Source organism: Sminthopsis crassicaudata, chromosome 5 (genome assembly GCF_048593235.1).
Source record: "Sminthopsis crassicaudata isolate SCR6 chromosome 5, ASM4859323v1, whole genome shotgun sequence".
Lineage (NCBI taxonomy): Eukaryota > Metazoa > Chordata > Mammalia > Dasyuromorphia > Dasyuridae > Sminthopsis > Sminthopsis crassicaudata.
This window is the reverse complement of record NC_133621.1, coordinates 207,791,786-207,812,656: the sequence shown is the minus strand read 5'-3', so window position 1 is coordinate 207,812,656 and position 20,871 is coordinate 207,791,786. Positions and strand designations below refer to the sequence as shown.

General features: G+C 36.6%; 1 protein-coding gene across 2 annotated transcripts in view; it reads left to right on the top strand.

The window, feature by feature from the left end:
* Nucleotides 1-10,149: 10,149 nt before the first annotated feature.
* Nucleotides 10,150-20,871, top strand: part of IRAK3 (interleukin 1 receptor associated kinase 3) — an 81,901-nt gene continuing 71,179 nt past the window's right edge. The window contains exon 1 of one of the 2 annotated variants that reach the window (XM_074269715.1): nt 10,150-10,336. Coding sequence is in view for 1 of the 2 variants with exons in the window: in XM_074269714.1 (XP_074125815.1) it covers nt 10,509-10,662 (154 nt within the window). In the remaining variant the exon portion in view is untranslated. The other variant, XM_074269714.1, reaches the window with a different exon arrangement.

Sequence of the window (20,871 nt, the reverse complement as noted above, 5' to 3'; positions counted from 1 at the left end):
TATCACCTTTACTATTCAATATTGTATTAGAAATGCTAGCTTTGGCAATAAGGGAAGAAAAAGAGATTAAAGGAATTAGAGTAGATACTGAGGAAACCAAATTATCACTTTTTGTAGATGATATGATGGTATACTTGGAGAACCCTAGAAAATCAACTAAAAAAAACTATTGGAATTAACTCACAACTTTAGCAAAATTGCAGGATGCAAAATAAATCCATATAAATCATTAGCATTTTTATATATCACTAACAAAATCCAACAGCAAGAGATATAAAGAAAAATTATTGTGCAACAAGAAAATGATATTCGCACACATGTATTGTACCTAGACTATATTGTAACACATGTAAAATGTATGGTATTGCCTGTCGTCGGGGGGAGGGAATAGAGGGAGGGGGGATAATTTGGAAAAATGAATACAAGGGATAATATTATAAAATATATATATATATATATAATAAAAAAAAAGAGATATAAAGAAAAATTCCATTTAAAATAATTGTCGATAGGATAAAATATTTGGGAATCTATCTGCCAAGGTAAAGTCAGGAATTATATGAGCAAAACTACAAAAAACTTTCTTCACAAAGTCAGATCTAAGCAATTGGAAAAATATCAGGTACTCTTGGATAGATAGAGCAATTATAATCATAATTATAATATAATAAACAATATTACTCTTATTTATTTAGTGCTATACCAATCAAACTCCCAAGAAACTATTTTACTGACCTAGAAAAAATGACAACAACATTCATCTGGAAGAACAAAAAGTCAAGAATTTCAAGGGAATTAATGAAAAGAAAATCAAATTAAGGTGGCCTAGCTGTACCAGATGTAAAACTATATTATAAAACAGCAGTCACTAAAACCATTTGGTATTGGCTAAGAAATAGAGCAGTTGATCAGTGGAATAGGTTAGGTTCACAGAATAAAATAGTCAATGACTATAACAATCTAATATTTGACAAACCCAAAGATCATAGCTTTTGGAATGAGAATTCACTATTTGACAAAATTTTCTTGGAAAATTGGAAACTAGTATGGTAGAAACTAGGCATTGACCCACACCTAACACCATATACCAAGATAAGGTCAAAATGGGTTTATGATCTAGACATAAAGAATGAGATTATAAACAAATTAGAAAAACATAAGCTAGTTTACCTCTCAGATCTGTGGAGGAGGAAGGAATTTGCGACCAAAGAAGAACTAGAGATCATTACTGATCACAAAATGGATAATTTTGATTATATTAAATTAAAATTTTTGTACAAACAAAACTAATACAGACAAGATTAGAAGGGAAGCAATAAACTGGGAAAACATTTTTACATTCAAAGGTTCTGATAAAGGCCTTGTTTCTAAAATATATAGAGAATTGACTCAAATTTGTAATAGTTTAAGCCATTCTCCAATTGTTAAATGATCAAAGCATATGAATTGACAATTTTCAGGTGAAGAAATTGAAGCCACATGAAAAGGTGCTCCAGATCACTATTGATCAGAGAAATGCAAATTAAAACGACTACTACACACCTGTCAGATTGGCTAAGATAACAGAAACAAATAATGATGGATGTTGGAGGGGATGTGGGAAAACTGGGAGACTGAAACATTGTTGGTGGAATTGTGAACCAATCCAGCCATTCTGGAGAGCAGTTTGGAACTATGCTCAAAAAATTGTCAAACTGTGCATACCCTTTGATCCAGAAATGTTACTATTGGGATTATATCCCAAAGAGATCTTAAAGAAGGGAAAAGGACCAGCATGGGCAAAAATGTTTGTGGCAGCCATTTTTGTAGTGGTAAGAAACAGAAGCTGAATGGATGCCTATCAGTTGGAGAATGGCTGAGTAAACTGTAGTATATGAATGTTATGGAATATTATTGTTCTGTTAGAAACGATCAGCAGGATAATGTCAAAGAAGCCTAGAGAGATTTACATGAACTGATGCGAAGTGAAATAAGCATAATTAGGAGATCATTATACACGGCAACAACAAAATTATATGTGATCAATTCTGATAGATGTAGCTCTCTTCAACAATGAGATGATTCAAACTAGTTCCAATTGTTCAGAAATGAAGAGAGCCATCTACACCCAAAGGGAAAACCTGAGGGAAACTGAGTGTGGACCACAATGTAGCATTCTCATTCTCTCTTTTGTTGTTTGCTTGTATTTTGTTTTCTTTGTCAGTTTTTTTCTTCCTCCTTCATCTGATTTTTCTTGTGCAGCAAGATAACTGTATAAAATGTACACATATATTGGATTTAACATATATTTTATCATATTTAACATGTATGGGACTACCTGCCAGCTAGGGAAGGGGGTGGGGGGAGAAGGAAGGGAAAAGTTGGAACAGAAGGTTTTGCAAGGGTCAATGTTGAAAAATTACCCATGCATATGTTTTGTCAATAGAAAAAAAACTTTATTTAAAAAAATGCAGGAGTTGGGGAGCTGGGGAATTAAAGGTGCCATGGTCAAGGACATAGGCAGCTGAATCTACAAGCCTGTTTCCCTTAGCCTGAAGTGAATTCCCCTTCTGGTGTCTTTATAAAACATAACAAAAACCTCTCTAGGTTTATGGACAGCTTGCAATAATTGTAGAATTTCCCTTACATAATAGGGAACCTATTTGCTTATTCATTTGTTTTTTGCTGTCAAAAGTCCCTTCTTTCCATATGGTGCCATGAGCAAGCAAAAACATGAAAGGCATATCTGGAGTCAGTATAGATGTTCTCTCTTATTCCTTTCCCCAATTCTAAAACTCTGTGAGAACAAAAATGTTCTGAACTTGGTGGGGGTTTAGAACCCTCAATGTCCTAGGGTGAGATTAGAGGCAGTGGTCCTCAAACTTTTTTAAAATAGGGGGCCAGTTGACTGTCCCTCAGACTGTGGGAGGGCCAGACTATAGTAAAAACAAAAACTCACACTCTATCTCCGCCTCTCAGCCCATTTTCCATAACCCCCAAGGGTCGCATAAACATCCTCAGCAGGCTGCATCTGGCCCTCAGGTCGTAGTTTGAGAACCCCTGGATTAGAGGCTTCCTCAGTTAGAAGGGCTTTGGCAGCTAACTCTAAGGCAGGAGGGTCATCCCAAAGACACCAGGTTTCTTTGAGAAGTAAGCAAGGGGTCTGAGGTAGGGTCCCAGAGACTGAGTCAAGACCCCTAGGACCTGGCCTTGCCTTCCATCAATGTACAGCATAGAAGGCTGTAGGCAGGGCTAAGGGCAGTTCAAGAGATTAGTTTAGCTTTCAGGGTCTTAAAAAGCCTTAGCCATTCGATGGCAATTGTGTCAGGGCATTGAATAAATCATAGAGGGCCTTGGCAATAACCAGAGTTATGTATAAAATCCAACCATGCCCAGCTGTTTCTTTGAAGAAGGTTCAGGGAATGATAAGATTGTTTCTTCTCCACTGTGAGCAAAAGGGAGGTGGGAGTTAATTCATGGTTCAAATACTTAACAAACCAATACACATTGTGGGCCTTTAGACAAAGAAACTTCAAAGCCCTAGTGAGAAGGGGGGCTGGAAGCTAGGGTTTGTATGGCTGCAGCCAAAGAAGCCTCTCAGGTAGGGCTTCGGATCAAGATATTATCTACATAACGAGGATGTATTCTGATGGAAGTGGATATCTTCAACATAGAGAAGAGCTAATCCAATTCCAATTAATCAATGATGGACAGAATCAACTACACCCAGAAAAGGAACACTGGGAAATGAATGTAAACTGTTATTTTTACCTTCTGAATCCAATTCTTCCTGTGTAACAAGAAATTCGGTTCTACACACATATATTGTATCTAGAATATATTGTAATATATTTAACATGTATAAGACTGCCTGCCATCTGGGGGAGGGGGTTGGGGGAGGAAGGGAAAAAATCTGAACAGAAGTAAGTGCAAGGGATAATGTTGTAAAAAATTACCTATGCATATGTACTGTCAAAAAAAAGTTATAATTATAAAATAAAATTAAAATTAAAAAAAAAGATATCATCTACATACTGGATAGCCAGACTCTGTCCAAATCTATAGGTGCAGTCACAGAAGCCCTGAGCTACCTCCATGTTATGTACATCACTGCCCAGGTTAATTGATGAGAGGTTATGTTTCCTTAGATTTGCCCCTTCAAGGCAAAAAGAAATTGTGAGTCTTTTGTAGTAGTATGCAAAATAAAGCATCTTTAAGGTCTAGCATAGAAAACCACTGTGTCCCTGGGATACTTGTACTGGACTCATGGCTTCTACTGACCATTTGCTTTGTTATAGAAATTTGCTATAAGAGGAAAAAGCAGGGACATCATTATAATACCATCAAAATAGGTCCTTCAGGCTTCAGGCTGAAGATAAAGCATCCTTAGATCAGCTTGACAGTTGATCATAAAGAAATAATTAGCCAGACTCGAGAATAATTAGGTGGGAAACAAACAGAATTGGGAAACTGAGTCAGAAGGATCCCACCTTGAACAGAGGCTAAGGTGTCCTCCCAGCTCTTGCCCCCAGACAAGATGTCCACCTATGACAGATCTGGAAGGCAGTCCTCTGAGTAACTTATGGCATTTCTCTCCAATGGTGGGTTACTGACTTAATGATCAGGCAATCAAATTCAAAACTCAAAAGAATAACAGTTACAGTCCTAAGGAATTTTATCTCCAAAAACAAATTCTAGAAATCAAAGCTTAGGGATACATATATTATTTTTAAAAGTTTTCCAGGACTTACACACATAGGAGATTTTGTTTATCATGTTTTATATGTTTAAACTTATCCTATTCCAAAAGATCAATCGTTATACAAGTTTATGGATTCTTAGTAAACACATTCCTTGTTTAGGAACTATAAATCCTAAACAGGCTCATTTCTCAGAGCTGATGCCCTTGCTTACCCTGATGATTCCAGAAAACTGGCAAGGTTACAAATTAAGGGGAGTTGACAGAGACCCCAAAGAAAGGACTGAATTTGATATTATTCCCTCCCCATCCCTGACTATTCTTGGTGTTTTCAATGGGCTGTCCTATTTGATACCTCCTCCCACTCTATGAAGGGGGAAAAGGTATAGCACATCTCATACTTGGAGGTGAACTAATAAGGCTTTCATGTCACCCCTCTTGTTCCACACATAGTAATTACCAATTTTAGGTTTAACACGATGACAATAACTCCAAATAACTTAGTTAATAATTATAGAATTTTCCTAATAGCCAATGGTCTTAGCTGTAATTTCTATTCCCTTAAATAAATTCCCCTTTTGTTTTAGGGAGGAAACAAGATAATTCTTAAAATTGAGATAGGACAGATTTTAAAATTGACAACTTTAGTTAATGAGATTCCCTAAATTCTGATTAAATGTTCTAGACAAACTGAGTTGCCATTTGGTTATTTTCCAGTTCACACAAGCCATTTCTCTTTTGTGAACCAGGAAATGGATTAAGGTGCCAGTTTTTACTGACAGGGCCCTCATAAATCTGACTCTAGATAACTCAAAAGCAGACTGTTTGTTGCCAGAGTTTTTATAGAAGTATCAAACTGCTTTTCTGTTTTCCTAAAGTTCCCAAACTCTTAAATCTTCTGTTAACATAGTACAAATAGATTACAATTTGCATATCCCTTTAGTGCGCTTTCCACTCCACCCCCCAGAGTCCTGAGTGTATCTCAGTTGTGGGGATTGCTAACGAGATAATATAGCCAAACTTTTAAATTATTGCTCTCAAAACTTTAAGAATCTGTTAAGATGCTATTTTAATTGTAATTAGCTAATTTTATTTCTGTAGTCCCCAGCTTGGCTAGAGCTGAGGGCCCCAGGAAAAAGTTAGGCTTTTTCTCCTTTTAAGGTAGGAGTCATAATGTTCCCAGCATTCTAAGTATAGCATAGAAGTTTTTTTCTTGCTGGTTGCATATTAAATTTTCCAGGTAACAGAATCTAGCTCACAGAACAAATATGACACAGACATTCTGCACAGAGACAGACACAAACAAAAATGACATGCAAAAGCCATAAAATATCTTTGTTAAAAGCCATCCTATAGCACTTTGTCTGCTCTGGTGTCCAGAGAAGGTTCCCTAGGAACCTTGCCGAAAATTGCAAGACTTTCCAAGTTTGAGCATCCCCAGTCAAGGAAAACTTGCTAAGTGTGGAACTCATGATGACTCAGACGAGCCTTCTCCCAGTTGTTTGAGGTATCCCAGCTATAAGATTGAAGGAGAAAAATAAGGGGAGGCTTACCTCGACAAGAAGGGAATCATGGCAGGCGAAGCCAGACTCTCTCCATACTGGGCCACCAAATGTTGAGGTTGGGAAGGGACACCAAAAGGTTGGAGATCACAGACCAGTGTTGGGAGCTGTCTCAAAAGAATTTGTAAGCTTGAACCCGTATCCAAGTTAAAGGGCAAAGTTTATTGTAATTGTAATGCCAAGTGAAGCATTTAGCAAAGGACAAAGAAAAAGGAGACAAATTTATCCAGTTCTTCATGTCACTGATATGCTAATTTTATGGCCTAGAGGGGAGTCACAGGAATTTGTTTATCACTGACCAGCAGATCTATCACTATCCTAAGGCCAGAAGATTGTCAGAACAATAGCACTCTAAGATCAGAGATCTCAGGATCACTAATATCTTCCCTAAAGTCTAAGGGAAGAAATATTATTATATTTCTGGGCCAGAAGATTTTTACATTCATTGGTGGACAGATTGTTAAAAACAACAGTACTCTAAGGTGGTGGCAGTGACTTCAGGATCACTGATTCTAAAAGCAAAAGTCTTTAGAATCATTTGCAGATTGTTAGGGGAAAAATTGGCAAAGATCTCCAAATGAAAGCTTCACAATTTGAGTAAATGAAACATTAAACAAAATGCTTCACAAATCCCAGTCTTATTTGATTTAGACTCCTGGACTAGAAATAGAAAGCCTTTAGAAAGCCTTTTGTAGATAAAGGAATGTTCCACACAAATTGAAATGTCAGTCTGGTGAAGGACAGGACATTTCCACAGACACTTTTTAAAAAGTTTTAAATGTTCAAATGGCCCTTGGAGCCAAAGCAATAAATGTTTGTTTGTTTTTAATTAAAGCTTTTTATTTTTTGAAACATATCCATAGATAATTCTGAAACATTAGCCTTTACAAAACTTTGTGTTCCACTTTTTCCCCCACTTCTCTCATCCCCTCCCCTAGATGGCAAAGAATCTATGTTAAACATGGTAGAAATATATGTTAAATCCAACATATGCATACATATTTATACAATTATCTTGCTATATAAGAAAAATCAAATCAAACCAGAAAATAAAATGCAAGCAAAAAACAACAAAAAGAGAGAGAATGCTATGTTGCTCACCACACTCAATTCCCACAGTCCTCTTTTTGGGTATAGATGGTTTTTTTGATTACAAGACCATTGGAACTGGTCTAAATCATCTCATTGTTGAAGAGAGCCACATACATCAGAATTGATCACTGTATAATATTGCTGTTGCTGTGTATAATGATCTCAGAATCAGTTCATGCGAGTTACTACAGGCCTCTCTGAAATCATCCTGCTTATCATTTTTCATAGAACAATAATATTCCATAACATTCATATATCATAACTTATTTAGCCATTCTCCAACTGATGAGCATCCACTCAGTTTCCAGTTTCTTGCCATTACAAAAAGGGCTGCAATAAATGTTAAGAGTATGAATGGCTCAGGGATTCTTTAGCTGCAAGTGCCCATTTTAAAGGGCTTGGGTTATCTTCAGATTGATCTGTTTGCTGGCCAGTTCTTCTTATAGAACTTCAGCAAAAGATTTCACTTTATCTCAAATCATGTAAGAATTTCTATCTTTTGTTCAAGAATTGCTTCATATGTGTCTACATCATAGTCCACTTCAGTAATTTGTAGGAGGATACCCTAAGATCAGATCTTAAAATTATTGCTCTTTCCCCTAGAAGCTATACTCTTTTCAAAAGGATCTGGATTTATATCCCAACTATTTACTACCTTTGTGATCTAGGGAATTAAATGGGTTGGATCAAAAGCATCGAACTTTTTTCTAAATTTAGGAAACTTTAATCTTAAGTCAGTTCTGTCTCTTGGTGTTATTTACATTATGTAGTCATTATGGGGTGTCCTGGGGTCTACTTTCTTTACTTTATACCAGTTCATATAAGTCTTCCTATGCTTTTCTTAATTCCTCATGTTTTTCTTTCTTACTGCAGCTGAATCCCCTATATTTGTATACCATAACATGTACAGCCATTCTCCAGTTGATGGGCATCCACTTTGTTTCTCCTCTGTTTATTGTTGTTGATTTTGGTTATCACAGAAAGGACTGCTATGAATATAGCAAGGATATTTTTCTCTATCTTTCATCTCCTTGGGATAAATATTCCTTAGTAGTATTGATGAGGTTTGGGGGGGGAGGTTCTTAAAGGGACCTCAACCCCTATCAGTCAGGAGTTAAATGGTAAAATCTAGTGGAAGGTTTGGGGTTCAGGGAACCAAATAGAGAGGTTTGGCTCCCCTGCACCCCCTTGGGATCTGGCACAAGGGTAGGGAGTTTTGGGGACTTCCTTCTGGCAGCAAAGGGATTCTCTGTAAAGGAATTTACAAACCCAAAAACCTAGATTGATAAAAGAGGTTTAATTATAGGAATTGGGAAGTAAAGTTAGAAATCCTGACGAGAGGCATGAAGTCTCATTAGGGAAATAGGTGAGAGTAAAGAGAGGGTGACACTGGAAAAGAATATTATCCAGTAGGCAGAGGTTGCCTTGGCATAACAAGCCTGACATAGCTGGCATGTCAGGACCTCTGCATTGGCTCTTTTATAATAGGAGTTTTGGCTACAAGCTGGGTTTCAGCTTGAGCTGAATTTGAATATAATTAAATGAGTTTCTTTAATTAAATAGGGTTGGAATTCTTTTAGCTCTGGACTGAACCAGCCCCACCCTGATAACAGAATGAAGCTGTTCTTCTTGTTTCCCTCTGATGAGGTTCCTCTGAGGCAGAGTCCAAGGAGAATTTCTCCTTCAAGCACTTTTAGAGTTTGGGGGTCCCTTCTTCAGTATTGATATGTTTGAGGTTCAGTCACCACATGATGAGATTGATGCCAGAAAACATTAGGGTTTGTTGTTTGAATAATTCACACTGACCATGACCATTCTCTTTAGCATGGGGGCATCTTGAGGGGGATGAGAGGAAAGGTTCCATGAGGCATGGGGGGGGAGGGGAGAGGAGAAAAACGACATGAAGTAGATCAAAAAAGATGGGTGAACCATAGACATTTATAGGGGAAATTTAACCTAGGGAGTTTTATATAAGTTGTATTTCTGACTGGACCCAGCAAGGTGGGGGTATCCAAGACCTCCACAGAGAATGGGACTATAAGGTTAAACTGATCCTCATCAGTGTCCTTTTCTGCTTGCCTCAGGCAGTAATTTTTTTTTCGTGTTGCTGAGAATTATTTTATTTATTTTATTTTATTTATTTTTTTATAAATAGTTTTTATTTACCAGATATATGCATGGGAAATTTTTACAATATTGACAATTGTCAAACCATTTGTTCCAATTTTTCCCCTCCTTCCCCCTCCACCCCAAGATGGCAGGTTGACCAATACATGTTAAATATGTTGGAGTATAAACGAAATACTATATATATATATATATATATATATATATATATATATATATATATATATATATATATATATATATATATATATATATATATGTATATATACACACACACATGTCCAAACAGTTGTTTTGCTGAACAAAAAGAATCGGACTTTGAAATAGTGTACAATTAACGTGTGAAGGAAATCCAAAATGCAGGCGGACAAAATTAGAGGGATTGGAAATTCTATGTAGTGTTTCATAGTCATCTCCCAGAGTTCTTTAGCTGAGTGTAGCTGCTTCAGTTCGTTACTCTCAGGCAGTAATCTTACCAGCAATTCGGTCTTTCTATGCGATTAGCACCTAGTTACTGAGGACCTTATCCGTATCACTGGGTCAAAGTCTCTCTCTCTCCTCCTCTCCCCCTCTCCCTCCCTCCCCCTCTCTCTCCCTCCCCCTCTCCCCCTTTCCCTCCCTCCCCCTCTCCCTCTCTCTCTCTCTCTCTCGAACTTTCTGCTTTTTCTTCTCTGGGCTGCACCAAAGTACCTCAACTAAAAGTCCTTCCAAATCGTCTAGTCAGAGTGGGAGATGAATGAAAGGGGGGGATGGCGGGGAAGATATGTTTGATCCTCAGGGAGGATTTCTCCAGCTGTGAATCGCTTCTAAGTTGGAGCAACCACGGCTTTTGCGTCCCAGAGCGGACGCCGGTCCAGCTTCAGGCCGCTTGCCAAAGGTACATACTTCTTCCCACGGGAGTGATGGCCCAGGGAGGATTTCCGCAGTTGTGAAAGAGCGCGTCTAAGGAGAGGGGTGGAGGAAGCCCTCGCCTCCCCACCCCAGTTTCCCCTAGTCAGCCAGGCAGCGGCAAGCAGCACTTAGCAGAGGTTGGCAGGCTCCGGTGAGCGATGGCTGGGGTTCCCGCAGACGGAAGGAGGAGCCGCTGGGAGCCTGCCGCCTTCCCCGCGAGCCTGCCTCTGTTTGATATGCCCCCTTCCCTCCTGGGCAGCTTCTGCTCCATCCTAGACTCCTGCGACGGAACCCTGGGCTGGCGGGGGCTAGGTGAGTGCGGCCACGGTCCCCAGAGCTGGGGCCCGGGGGCGGAGGCGGCTAACGCGTTTGGGGAAGGAAATGGTGTGGCCGAGCTGAGCTGCTCCCGGGCTCAGAAAAAATGCAGGTGATTTGGGGTCTGTTTCAATGATACAAAAATCAATCCGTTTCTTTCTCTGGGAAAAACTTTTAAGTACTCCCTAGGAGAACAGCGCATCACTGTGTCTTGGGTCAGAACAATCTGGGAGTGTCTCTGGGAACTAAGTCAGTGGAAGACACTTTTTAACTCTCCCTTGTCAAAACAGTAAATGGCGTTTTAAATAGGAAGGGACAATTTCCTCAAAGCATTATTTTCATTTCCCCGAAATTATGAGCAGTCTCATTTGTCAGAGATTCACAGATAATACCAACTTGCAGGACTATTCCCAAATTCCTTTCATCCCTTTAAAGTTTCCATTGCTACTCAACTCCTACAAGTTAAATACCCTTTGACGAGCTTACATTTTTAAACTTTATAATTGTACATATGTGAATATAGGTTACATGTGTATATGTAATTGTATACTTTATAACATTTATAAATTGTATATTTCTATATACTTTATAACTTAAAGTATGTAGGCTTAAATTTATTTTTTGTCAGCTACTAAATGTTTCATTCACTTTGATACAGTGAAAAGAGCACTTACAGAGAACATAGGATCAAAGGCCCACACTGCTACTTGTGTCACATTATTATAACTTCTTGGGCCTTAGTTTCTCCATCTGGAAAATGAAGCGCTGGGGCTCCATGGTTTCCTAAACTGTCTTCCACTTTGAAATCTATGATCCCAGAATAGAATAAATATTTCAGTTCAAAGAAAGGCTTTTAACATTTCAATCTTATTAATTCTTTTTTATTATTTGCTTTTTAAAAATTATATTTTTTTCTGATTACCTGTAAAGATAGTTTCTTAATATCATTTTTTACTAGATTTTTGTCCCCTCCCCAAACTGGTAAGCAGTCTGATATAGATTAGACATGTACCATTATATAAACATGTTTCCACATTAGTCATATTCTGAAAGAAGAAACTGAATAAAAGGGGAAAATCACTGAAAAGAAAAAAAGTGAAAATAGTATTCTTCCATCTGCATTCAAATTCTGTAGTTCTTTCTCTGGATGAGGATAGCATTTTCCATTATGAGTCTTAAAATTGTCTTAGATCACTATTGCTGAGAAGAATTAAGTCACTCATAATTCATCATCGAACAACGTTGCTGTTACTATATATAATGTTTTTATTGGTTCTGCTCATTTCACTCATCATCAGTTCATGTAAGTCTTTCCAAGTTTTTTCTGAAATCCACTTGCTCATTTTTTTTCTCACAACATAGTATGACAGTACTTTCATTTGTTCAGCCATTTCCCAACTGATTCAATTTAAAATTCTTTGCCACCACAAAAAGAGCTGCTGCAAATATTTTTGTACATGCAGGTCTTTTCCTTTTTTATGATTTCTTTGGGACACAAAGTAGTTATCTTTTGCTTTAAATGAAATATGGAAAGTTAAGCAATTACCTGAATGTGTAGATTAGTCAGTGTGCAAAATATCAATCAAAAGACTTTTTTTTTCTTTAATAGCATTTTTTGGCTATTAAATACTGGTTTCTACTTTGTGTAGACAGTCATTATGTCTCCAATTAAGACAGTTAAAATAAATGTATGTATACATATATGTATATATCTGAATTATCTGAAATAATACCTAATAAATTTACATACAGATGGATGAGAGTCATGGGGAGAAGTTGCCTACTTGGCAAATTCTGGATCCTCTAGGAAAAGTCTCAGACAAGGATGTTTTGTTATTTACAAAGTAGACAGATTTCCAGTGGAAATGGGGACTTCCTTTTGTCATCGGTCAACTCTTTCCTATAGTGGATTTCAATAGTAATACTTCAAAGGACCTGTGCTTTATTCTATAGGGATAATGTCATTATAAATATAGGTTAAAGTCCCTTCCATACCTTAACAGGTGATCTTTGTGTATTGATGTGTCCAAAATTTAGACATTTTGCTCATTATAGCCAAATTTCTGGTAATGAGTATTTCTAAATGGACTAGTCCTCAGACAACCAGCATCCTGGCCAGTATTCAGAGTCTTTTCAGTTTAGTGGGGCCTACCTAAATTTATTTTCCCTGGTATATCCTTCTAGAACCTAAGATCATCATAATGCCACCGCAAAGGACCGGAGTGGAACTTTTGTAGAATTGTACTGAAGCCACCTTGTACTGACTCTTAAAAGTTGATAGTAAAATTTTCACTGTGAGCATTTATATCTCAGAAGTCAGTAACCTTACAGATTAGGGCTTGGTTTATTGTTTTATTGTTTGTCTAGTCTTCAGTAAGTAATGGAGAAAATGTTAAAAATGCAGATTAAATTTTAAATGTATCATACATGTATTTCACACACATCCCTTGGAGAGCCAGTTGTTAAAAATTTAACCAGCATAACTTTGGACTTTGTGAAGCATAGATCTCATAAAGTTATAGCATTTGAGAGCTTCAAGAAATTGTAAAGATTGTATCAATCAATCAATCTGCAGACAAACTGAAGACTTAGAAGTAAAATGGCTTGCCCAGTAGCTAATTAGTTGATGTCAAACTAGGGCTAAACTTTAGACTTCTCTATTTTTTTGTACTATATTCTCTGCTCTACCCCCATTTATTAGTTTAGCTTTCTTCGATTCAATCATCTTTTACCTTAATGAGCCATTTAACATGTAGCAGTTTTCCTGAAAGTTGGGTCCCCAAGAGAGTAACTATCTTCAGGGTATTCTGTAAATCTGTACTCTTAAAACTATTGTTCATGAGCCCCACCAGTGCATTTACTTCTAATAGATAGCCAGTAGCTCAAAGCAAAAGCATTCACTAATATGGCATCAGAAGAGCAAAAATAATAAAACAATTTCCTATAAACCTGGGGTGCACTCTCCCACAAGTGTACATGGAGTCAGCAAGAAGCACCGAAACACAATTAAATTATGCTGGTAAAGAGACATATACTACAAATCTCCTAGGATTCTTTCTTTTCCAGTGGTATTCTCACATTGCTTTCTTTGGATAGAGAAGCACTGCTGGGCAGTTTGCTCAGCTGATTTCAAGAGCCTACATCTCTCTATTGCTCTACTCCCAACCTCTAGGGCTAATTTGTTCTCTGAATCCATGACTGGCTATCTTCCAGGTTGGGGTGGGGAATCAGTCCTCAAGTGAGTGAGTAGTGATCTTCACTTCCTTAATTCTTAATGAGTTTGTTTTTATTAAAAAAAAAAAAAACAAAAAAAACCACTAAGGGTGTAGCTGAGCTTTTGGCCAGCCAGCAAACAGCTATCCTCTAATTTTTTCCTCATCTCCACCTATTACCTCCTGGCTTCCTTTAAGTCCCAACTAAAATTCCATCATCTATAGGAAACTTTTCCTAATACCTCTTAATTCTTTTCCTAGTTCCTCTTAATTATAGTGGCTTTTCTTTCTTAATTATTTCCTATATTCTGTACATAGCTTATTCTTACTTGTATATATTTGTTTACTTGCCACCCTTATTAGATTGGGAACTCCTTTAAGGCTGGGACTATCTGGGACTCTTTTTATACACCCAACATTTTGCAAAGTTCTTGGCACATAATAGATATTAAATAAATATTTGCTGATCATTCTATCAAATTTACCTGAGCAACTTTTTTCACATTTCCTTTATGATTTTAACACCTCTTTGTCTCTGTAACTTATTTCTTGATATTGTCATTTCACCAATTGGGCTGAGGGGGGAAGTCAGATGATCAATAATCTCTGTTCATCTCTCCCCAGTAGAATACAGTATAATTGAATGATTCATTTCACACATTTGAATTCATTCTCCTGGTTTGGGAAATTGGAACATTGGGGAGAGGTGCTTTCAAGTATTTGAAGAGGAATTAGTTTTGCTCTACTTGGGCCCAAAAGGCATAGCTAAGATGGGTGGAAGTTTCAAAGAGGGAAATTTAGATTTAATGAGAAGTCAGTTTTCCTAACAAGTAGTTACTCAGAATTAGAATGAGTTGCCTAAGCATGTGGTATCACCTTCATTGGAAGTCTTCAAGCAGTGATTGAATAACCACTTGTCCTGTTTGTCATAAGAAGATATTTTTTTTCAATTACGTTGGATCTCTGAGTATTCTTCCAACTCTGAAATTCTGTGATCATGTACTCTACCTATCCCCAGCCAACTGACAACAGAGAAGCAATAGGCAATGAGACTGGCTAAAGAATTTCCTTGAACACAATGCCTTGAAATCATACCTCTGAAAGTTATAAGCCGTCTGTGTTTAATAACCTATGTTAGCTAAAATAAAAACTACTGGAATTTTTATTAGTACTACTACCAGAGATCTAGCAAAACATGGATCACCATTTACTGAAAATGTGGTAAAAGCATATTCCAGTAGAGTTTTGGGTACGACGAGAGAGCTTTTGAGGTCCTCTCTACCTTTGAGATTGTATAATTTTGTATATAGATAGAGGAGAACAGAAATGATACATTTTTAAATTGAAGAATGTTTCCTGCTTAAATAATCTGATAAACAGATGTTTTAGTGGGAATATTGTTGTTAAAAGGACCCCTTGAACTTGTCTTCTTGAGTTAGCATATTTCCAAATTCACTGAACCCAGATGGTTGGTTAACTTCATATTGTGAAGTTAGAGCTAAAAAGAGACTTTAGAGGTAAGCTAAGTTCAATCCTCTCATTTTAAAGACAAAAAAACTGAAGACCAGAGAAAGCCAGTGATTTCTAAGATCACCAAAATAGCAAATGAGATCCCTTCATTTCAAATTCAATAAACTTGCTACTATACCCACTATATTGTCTTCAAGTTTTGGAGGCACCATCATGTAAAAGAGGAACTAAGTTTTTCTGCTTTACCCCAGTGGAGAAAAATAGGTAGAAATTGCAGAGGCAGATTTTCACAACATCATGAAAAAATTTCCCACAAAAAATGCTAAGGGTTGGCTCAGGAGAGTGTAAGTTCCTTATCTGTCAGAGTCCAAAGTGTCCTAAATTTCTAATTGAGGTTTAGTCAACTTCCTGAGGTTTGTTAAAGTAAGAGAGTCAAAAAAGTCTTTCTAATATGGGGGAGGATCCTCTCTGAGCAATCTGACTCTTCTCTTTCCCTTTTCTGGAAACAACATACTTCATGCTAGGAATTCTATGTTTCGTGCTTATATACAGATAGAACCTTGATCACCATTTCCTAGAGTTTCCCTGCCTAGGATATGAGGAATGAGAAACATAACACGTTTCTGAGCAAGAACCGGTTCCCTCTTGATAAAACATAGAGCCTTGCCTACCTCAGTAAATTTCCCTGATTTAGAGGTAAGAAATTGCCCAGAAACCTTATATATTGACTAAGAGAAGACAAGAGAACATAGCAGAAAGTATGTGACAGTTCTGAGAGCAGCCTATTACAAGACTGCTGCTGATTCCCCAGTTGCATATATCCCCATGTTTTATGGCCTTAAGATCCTAGCATTCTATATTCTAACAATCTCCTTTGTAGTAGCCACTATCATCCCTATCTTCTTCCCCACTCTCCAATAATTCTTGGACCTTCCCCTGAGTGTGTTAATGAATGCAAGAAGTACTATTTTTTTGATACATCATTGGTCTGTCTGGCCATTTTGTAAAAAGCTTCTTTCACCTCCCAAATGGATATACTCCACTAGAATGCCATCACTATACATCTTCAGATAAAAATTGGATGATTACTTTGGGGAATTGGTAGAGGAGATTCCTATTCACATACAATATGACACCTGAGGTCTTTTCCAGACCTAGATTTCTAACCCCCATCCATTATGTTATACTATCTCTCAAATCTTTCTCATAGTCTTCTATCCTGGTGACATAGTAACATAATAAAGAGTACAGTTTTGGGTTAGAGAACTACTTTTGCTACTACCTAGCATGCAATATGTAGTTTGTTGTTTCAGTTGTGTTTGCTATTAATGACCCCGTAGACCATATCCCACCAATACTGTCCATATTTTTTGGTTTGTTTTTGTTTTTGGCAAAGATACAGGAGTGGTTTGTCATTTCCTTCTCCAGTGAATTAAGGCAAATAGGATTAGGTGACATGTCCAGAGTCATATAGCTAGAAAGTGTTTGAAGGCACATTTAAACTCATATCCTCCTGACTTTAGGTGCAGTGCTTTGTCCACTGTGCCACCTAGTTGCCACATGTACAGTTTAATGGTCTCCATTACTACTTGAGTGAAACTAAATGACCCCTGAGCTTCCTTTCAGCTTAAAATCTATGACTGTGCAATCTTCAAAATAGCCTATAAAACTGAACCCTCTAATGAGTCTTGTAAGATAAAGTCCTTTACCTAGGGCAGATGACAAAAGGTTTTCTTTTGGTGGGTAGTGGGATGAAATGGAACGATACAAATAAGTAAATGTTATTTAACTTCTAACAACTTTACAGATGTAATGAAGCATTCTAGGAAAGTCAGAGTTTCAAGCCTTCTTCAATGACTCTTACAAGAGATTGATTGATATTTGAGCTACATTTTACATTTGAGCAAATTTTAGCCAAAACTTCCAAAGTATATTTACTTCTCCACTGATATAATTCTTTCCATGTATTGCATAACAATTTATATAGTGATTAGATAACAAATAGAGTTATTATAAGGGTTTTCATCAATATGAAATCTGGTCTCAGACACTTATTAGTTGTGTGATACTGGACAATACATTTAATCTCAGTTTCCTGTTCTATAAAATGAGGCTAATAATAATAGTATCTGCCATCTAGGGGAGGGGAATGTAGAAGGAAAAATTGAAACACATAGTTTTGAAAGGGTGAATGTTGAAAATTATCTATACATATGTTTTGAAAATAAAAAAAGTTTTAATGAAAAAACCATAATAGTATCTACCTTGCAGAATTGTTATGAGGAGCAAAGGAGATATCATTTGCCACTGACATTTGCTAAGAGATCATTGTGCCCAAGTCTACAATCTCCATGAATAGAAAGATTTTCCAAACTGAGAATTCTCTATAATGATTAAATCATATCAAGCTTACCAGCACCCCCAAAATTGCCAGACTTTTATTTAGCACAGTGCTGACATATGGAAGGCACTTCATTAGTGCTTGTCTTGCCTATTAAGAATCTCTACTTCAGTTACTCATAAAGATAAAAAGCAAAAAGTTTCCTTGATGTACCCCAGTTGATGTAGTCATATAGCCTAGAAAGTGATCCCAATGTATTAAAGAAATGTTAAAGTGTTTTCCTATAATCCTACAATAATGTATGAATAAGTATTTAAGCCATTGGAAGGGATTATAGAGCCTTGGCCATTACATAAAGGCAACTGACACCACATAGAAAATAGCTTAAAGAATTGTCAAATACTTACAGAATCAGACATGTCCATGGGAAATATACATACATACATATGTGTACATATATAACATATGAGTGTATATATAACACAAACACACATATATAACATTGTATATGTATTATATAAATATGAAAGTATATAATATAAAATTATATATTTACATATATTTAGCATTTGGGGAATTTAGGTTAGGGTGTGCTTTGTGGAGGAGACCCTTGGGGATTTGTATGTGTATGTATATGTATAGACACATACATACATACATATATATATGTTACTATATGTTACTCTTCTTATTTTGCCTTTCCTAAGAGCTAATTAAGCACTTCCACCAATTGTAAAGGGAAAACACATTAATGGGGGCTTGGAAGTTATGGTGTTAGAAGTACTTCTTTATAGGATTATCTCTAGAATGCAATATAGCACCCATACTCTGGGAATCTACCCCTCAAGTGAGAGTAAAAGTTAGGAAAGTCCTTGAAGGGTTAACACATTGTATATTTATGTATAATTATTAAAAATGTTGCTACCTGTTATAAGCAGTGTGTCTGAGTTGTGATTTTGCATTTTTCTGCTTTTTATGCGATTAAAAACTTTAATTGGAAAAGTTGGATTGTTGGTTTTGTTTTCCCCTTGTATGCTTTGGAGGAGAAAAAAAAAGAGAAAAATCATTAACAAGACAAATTGTAAAAATATTGTCTTAACTTCATAGGGAATTTTGCCTGGGGTTGTATGCAAAAACACATACCAAATAAGGTTGTATTGCATTATTCTAAAAAATCCCTTCAGACACTTATTTGCATACATGAACATGTGATTTATTGAACTTAAGTCCCCAGTGGTTAACGTGACCTAGGAATGTGTATAATATAAATATTATAGCTTTGATTTCCTTCCTGAATATTATATGATTTTGAACTATTCAGGATTATTAGAAGAAATATTTCTAAGCTAGCTCCAACTCAGATTCACTGTTTGTTGAGAAGAGATAAATAAGTTTGCATTTCCTCCAAAACCTTCTCTTTCCAGGAAATGCTATGAAGATTATTCATATCTCTTCCCTGACTTTGATTCCCACCCCCAAAAGATATGCTCAATTTTCTGTGAAACTTAACTTGTCTTAATTTGTCTTTTGAACATCTTGTTCTCCAAAGATAGACTCCAGATATTAATTCTGAACTTTATAATTTCTGTTTTGGGTTAGAACATACCCAATTAGTCATGTGAAAGTTCAGTATGAAATCCTAATAAAAATAGTAATTAATGTCAAAGAACATATCCTCTGTTATCTTGGTCAAGAACTTGTAGCATGAATTACTATGTTGAGTGATTTATTTTCCAGTATCCAAATTTTAAAAAGCAACAATATGGCATAATTAGGAAAGCATATGCTTAAGAATCAGGAGACCTAGATTTTAATTCTAATTTTGCCTTTAACTTGTTTTGTGACTGTGGGCAACTTACTTAACCTTTCTGTGCCTCAGTTTCTTTAACTGTAAAATGAGACAGTTGGACAGATGGTGTCTAAGCATCATTTGAACTCTTTTATTCTATGATGATTTTGAGTGAATTGGGTACTTTCAACATACTATTTATGTCTCTTAAGAATGTTTTACCATTTGAGAATGAATTACTTCTGTGAGAGACATAATAGAACTTAATTGTTATTTGAGGGGCAGCTAATGGTGGAGTAGATAGATTGATGGCTTAAAGTCAGAAAGGCTCATATTTTTGAGTTCAAATCTGGACTCAGACACTTACTAGCTGTGTGATCTTGGGCAAGTCACTTTATTCCATTTGCTTCCGTTTCCTTATCTATAAAGTGAGCCAGAAAGGGAAATGGAAAACCATTCCAGTATCTTTGCCAAGAAAACCCCAAATGGGGTCACAGAGAGTCAGGGAAAAGAGAAAAAATATTATAATATTGGAGAGTGAGCCATCAGTTAGAAAAAGGGAAGATAACATCTCAAATTTTGAATCTTAAGTTGAACTTACTTCATAGATTTAGAGATGAAAGACCTTTGGAGTTATCTACAAATTTACTTTGGCAACTATTTGGAGAATGTCTTAGGGTGGGAGAAGGACTTGAGGCAAAGTGACTAAGTAGAAAGTTATTGCAATAGCCCAGGTAACAGGTGAGGAAGGTCTGACTTAGGAGGATGGTAGTGGTTGATGGAGGCCTTTACGATGGAGAGAAAGGGACTGTGGAAGAGATGATGTAGAGATAAAAATAAGATTGGCAATTGATTAGATAAATAGAGTAAAAGCCAGGAATAAAGAATGACCCTGAGGTACTTAGTGACCCAAGGATGGTGGTGCTTTGACTGATAGAGTTTTGAAGAAGGATGCATTTTAGGGAAAAGAAATGAGTTCTGTTTTAGATTTAATGAATTTGAAATGCTTGTGTGGTCTCCAGGCAGTCAGTGATGTGGCATTGGACCTCAAGAGACTAGCTGGCTACCTGTGAGAGTAATCTGCAGAGATGATGACTGAATCCATAGGAGCTGATGGAATTACTATGTGCATATATAGAAAGAGGGCCATCTCCAGTCGTCTTGATCTATATTTATATATCTTTTCTTTCCAGATTTATTTATTTATTTGTTTGTTTAGATTTTGTTGGAATAAGTAAAAGAGGAAATTCTTTGTCTCAATTCCCACATAGCCTTAATCACTGAATGGTTGCAACCTCAGTCAAACTGAAACGTGTTGAAATTTTTAGCTTATTGCAACAACAACAACAAAATTCGCTTCTGCACATATATATTGTACCTAGGATATACTATAA